Consider the following 5,365-nt stretch of genomic DNA (forward strand, 5'->3'; position numbering starts at 1 on the left):
TCTTTCTTGTATCATGATTAATATCGTAAACGCACTTCAAAAAGAGGCTACAAAAAATAGTTGTATATTATACAGAACTACAAATCAAATAAATATACATTTATAAAATACACACAGTGCCTCCAAAGAATAATCGGACAAGCTTTAAATCGCAAGCAGTCAAAACTATGGGTCAAATATAGTAAAACTGCACTTTCTTGGTATTTCCTTCTGAAATGATTCCTTAAAAATATTATTTAAAAAAGTTTGAATAACAATATGAGCACCAAATAAAAGCAAAAAGCTATTGAAAATATCTTTCAATTAATTTTTTTTATCCGAAACTAATAAAGTCAGAGGATGGAATTCTAGAGTCTCGTTGTGTTTGTACTAGCTCTAAACGTATATTTTTTCAAGCATAAAATTGGGAAAAATTTCAAGGAGGAGAAGCTTGGCCAAACACTAACATATGTGTAAGCGCCAATCTATTATTATTATTTATTCGTCTTTGGGCCCCCAAAAAGGTTGATCTCTTCCAATTCTATAGAATTTTTTTCCATTTTTTTTACATTGCACTAAATTTTTTAAACGAGTTTTTGAAGTAACATAATTTTGAAATTTCAAAGTCTGCTTAAAAAAATCCTGACGTCAAAGAGAAAAAGTACAAGCACAGTTTTACTATATTTGGCACATACATCGTTTAGCGAAATTTGAATTATTAGGTCTGTTTTTTTGCCCAAGGCTGCCCGAAAGTGCCCATTAGGAGTTTTTTGTTGGCTCTCGGTCTGTTGAGAGCTAAATACTTTGCGAAAATAATTTTTGTTTCGCACTAGCCCGAGATTGCCCTTACTAATGTTGCGGACGAGTTTGTGAAAACTGTCAAATTTCCAGAGGAAGAGCATGCATTTTACTGTTTTATATATTATATTATATGTATAGCTATATTGCCGTATTATCCTTAACCTACTTACTCATACACATTTTATGTTCACCAAAAATTATAATTTATCTAATTGGTTTATAATATGTAGGCCTGTTTTATAACTTTGATTTAGCTGATTTTCTGTTTTAATATATGTTATTTTTCGTTTTTAATTCATTAAATTTCCCTTGTTGCATTCATGTTTTACGAATATATTTGCTTAATGAGTACTCAAGTATGTATGTACGTCACAATTTACTTCAACATGCACTATATGACTTAACAAGAAAAATTTACGCACAGATACAACTAACTTTACATACTTCTAAAAATCCATATACACTTCATACCAGCTAACCGTATATCCTGTTAGTCTTAACAGCTACTCGTACACCGCAACCACAATGTCATCAGTGCATCAACCGCTCAGCAGCCAGCAACTGTCAGACGTCTATCAGCAACTCGACTTTTCTAAACAGTAACAATATTGTGAACAGCAGCGTCACTGTTGTCTGTGTCAATTTATTTTGTTGACAATGTATTGCAGCAGCTGCAGAATCGTAGTAACCATCCTCCAATTCATTGCCGAGTATCATATCTAGGGGGAGAGGAAGATAATGAGAAAAGATGGAGTGAAAAAAGGCGGTTATGTATGGAACTTTCTTGTGTTTATATGATTTCACTAGTTATTTTGTGAAAAATCCCAGTAATAAATATTAAAAATGTGAGATTTTGTATTTGTGTAGGTATGTTTGTTACGCTAAAACGACTTGACGTATTTGAATAAAATTTTGCACCTTTATGAAGATATAAGATATCTTTATATTTTTCAAAAATAAAATCATCGCATTAACAAGATAGATAAAATATTACAACAACGTGGATATAAAACATGAGATGGTTCAAAAATGATTTACTGGATATAATTTGAAGAAAGTCAAGAAGTTAAAATCAACTACATGAATTAAAAAGTTTAATAAAATAATCTTTAGAAAAGCTTTATTTCGAAAATATTTTTAAAGCGGGTTGCCAGTGTTTTATATTGCTCTGGTTTGAAAATATTTTGATGACGGTTGCCGCTTGTTTAGAAATTTAAAGTAAATTTTTAAAACAAGTTTAATGAAATATTTTAATTTGGATGTCAAACGGCAGAGGTTGAAAGCAGTATTTAAAAGTTAAAATCGATTTAATAATAAATAAGTTTATTGAAACCTCTTCATATACATTCACATGTATGTGCGTGTCAATGGAAAAGAGTTTAAGAATGCTTTGTTCCTTTTTTGTAATGTTTGATGAGGGTTGCCACCTGTTTAGATTCAACATTAGATTTAATAACAGGTTAGATGAAACATTTTATTATGGCTGTCAAATAAGGAGGTTTAACAATTAATTTAATTTAATTATAAAATATTTTTGATGAGGGTTGCCAATAAGTTAAAACCAATTTAACTAGTAAGTTAATTGAAACATGTTATATACATACATTTCAAACGAAAAGCGTATGTAAATGCTTAGTTTCTTTGTTAGTTTTAGAAAAAGGTTGCCACCTGTTTAGAAATTCAGAATAAATTTAATTAACAAACTAAATAAATTATTTTAATATGCGTGTCAAAGGAGAGAGGTTTAGGATTCAATTTCAAAATATTTTTGACAAACGTTGCCACCTGTTTGAAATGTTAAATTCAATGTAATTAAGAAGTTCATTCCAACCTTTTAATATGCAACTGTGTTAATTGTGTGTTATGTATATGTTTATTTTTTTTAATATTATTGAAGAGGCTGCCACCTATTCAGAAATGCATACATAGTTTAAAAGTTCCAGTTCAATTAAGAGAGGGGTTAAATGAAAAATAACAATACAGGTGTTAAACGAGGGAAGTTAAATAAAGCTTTTATCGAAAATATTTTAGTCGAGGTTGCCATCTGCTTTATCCAAGAATTTATTTTATAGCGCATTCAATTTTAGTTTAATAAAATGCAAGTCGGAAGAGCCACAAAATTAACTCTTACTGGAGTCACGTATGCCTGTTCTAAATTGTTAAAGGTTTGGCAATTCCACAATAATCGATTTTTTCGCAAACAAATAAAACCACAAAAGTTTATGTGGCTAAATTTCTTTTATTTGCTTTTGAAAATGCACCTTAATTTTACCCCACAATATTAAATAACCAATAATTCCCAAAATGACCAAAAATTTAGTCTGCATACTCAAATAAAAAAAAAAAATGCCAAAGGGTATTATTTGCAAATCGTTAAATTGCCATAAAAGGTAGACGTAGTAGGCCTAAATGCAAGTAGGTGGAAGAACGGTGTTTAAAGAGGAAAAAAATGTACTTCTTATTGATATACAATTATGAACTTTGGGCTAAGTAGCAGCACAACGGTAATACGCCAGCAAGTTGCCAAGCTTTATTTGCTGTCGTTTTGTTTTTTGTCTGTGGCGCAAATTGAAGTATTTTTTGTTGTTAAGCAAAACTCAACTGTTGAGGGTGAGTCTATATAAATGGTCCGTTTTTTGGTGCTTAGGTTTGCGAAAATAACTGATTTTGTTTGCAATATTGAGCTGAAAGGTGTTTGCTTAAGTAAGTAAGTAAGTAAGTAAGTAAGTAAATATGTCGTTTCCTTTAGTTGCTCAACCTCAAGTGGCCGATCATTTGTGGAGTAACTAATCCCATTGGCATGAAAATATATAAGAAATACAAACCAAAAAAAAACTCTGCTAACAAAGAGTACTACTAATAGTTATGTATATATGTAGTGTTTGCAAATAGTTGGTAAAGTACGGCAAGTACGGGCAAGTAAATAATCTTAATCTGCTCACCTTTTCGTTTGCCGGGATTTTCTGTTTCCTCGCTTTCGCCACCTTCGGACGCTTTCGACTGATGATAGAGTTCTGAGCTCTTGATGCGTTTCTTGCCGCCACCTAAATATGCGCGCGTTAAATAAAAAGTGAAGTTAGATGAGGAAAGAGAAGGAGAGAAAAAAACGGGGTTTAGTGAAAAATGGCAAAATAAATTGTACTTTCGGCTGAGTAAGAAATGCTTTCAAAGCGTAAATTATGCATTGCACAGTGGGCGTAGTATTTTTGGTTTTGGTGTTAGTATATATTTACAAGTTTTACATATATATTTTTTTTACTTTATTTTAAATGACAGTCCTATTTTAAAGTAACGTCCTTTAGATTTTTAAAATTTCTAGCTTGTTTTTTTTTGGAATATATTGTGTCCTTTATTTTACGGTTTGTCCTGTTTTTGATACGTAAAACTAACTCTGGTACATTAGGGTGCCTCAACAAAAAAATATGCATTTTTTCGCCGGAATTATGAAATTTATTATATTTTAAGCCTTTTGTCAAAATATTTCGGAAACAATTAAGATTTACGTGAGCTCAAACTTCTCTCCATAAAAATAAAATATTCCAGCTCACGTAATTCTTTATTTTATTCCTAAATATTTTTGCGGAAGTCTTCGAATAAAGTAAGTTTTAGAACATTTATAAAAAAACAGTAGCGACTTTTCTATGGAGGGTGAAGCATCCTAATGTACATAAATTAATGAATTTAAATTTTTTCTACGCCCAATTCATTTCAGCATAGAAATAGAAGCAAACAAATGGTGCAAAACAGTGTTGGAAAAGAAGGTACAATTGTACCTTCCTTTCAGAATTTTTAATTTTTGCCCTAGCCATAAAACTTATCAGGAAATTCATTCTTATTTTCATAGACATTTCAACAATATTTCTAGTGTAGGTAACTTGTCCATTGGCCTACCTCATTTTTGAAGGTGCATAAATATGGTTTGATTTGAACCGCTCGGAGAGATTACTCCCAGGCCATACTTAATGGTGAATTTAGCTGGATGTGTGTTCAAAAGTATATATCATATTACAGGGGGAGGCCCTCCACCTACTATCAAAAATGTATGCACATAAAACACGTAAATAATTTTTAAGGTACATTTTTTCTGCAAATAAATAGTTACGATTTCAAAATTTAATTACCCATCCCTGGTGCGCAAAATATTTATATGACTTTAACGTGTAACTGGATGCTGTCAAATCAGCGACGAGAGGTTTGGTGGTCGCGGAAAGAGCCATCTTTATTTTCTGCGTAAGCAATGCTATTATATACCTTGTTTTCTGTCAAACCCTTTGAATTGAACGCTCAAGTTCAAGGGTTTAGGGGTGTGCATAGCTTAGCGGTTAATATTGCTGATTTGCACGTCGATGACGCAGGTCCGATTCCAGCTAAAGTCAAGAGGAAGAAGTCTGAGGAAGTCTGATGTCCTCCGCAAATGAGAAATTAGGAACGTACCCTAATCCTCTAGGTTTGATCATTACTACGCCGGGAAAATTTTCTTTTTATCAAACTATGATCATACTCCTAAAACTTTTATTTGGTTCAGAACATCTATATAATATCTTCATCTTCATCTTCATCTTCATCTTCATCTTCATCTTCATCT

The 5,365-nt window shown here is 31.7% G+C and overlaps 1 protein-coding gene across 1 annotated transcript in view; it reads right to left on the reverse strand.

Moving 5' to 3' along the window:
• Window positions 1–634: 634 nt before the first annotated feature.
• Window positions 635–5,365, reverse strand: part of LOC118749898 (limbic system-associated membrane protein-like) — a gene marked incomplete at its 5' end in the record, with an annotated part of 16,623 nt that continues 11,892 nt past the window's right edge. The window contains 2 exon segments of the mRNA XM_036484667.1: window positions 635–1,499; window positions 3,723–3,824. Coding sequence (XP_036340560.1) covers window positions 1,345–1,499; window positions 3,723–3,824 — 257 coding nt within the window.

The sequence above is a fragment of the Rhagoletis pomonella genome, unplaced genomic scaffold, assembly GCF_013731165.1.
Source record: "Rhagoletis pomonella isolate Grant_MI unplaced genomic scaffold, Rhpom_1.0 Rhpom_scaffold_00079, whole genome shotgun sequence".
NCBI classification, from domain to species: Eukaryota; Metazoa; Arthropoda; class Insecta; order Diptera; family Tephritidae; genus Rhagoletis; species Rhagoletis pomonella.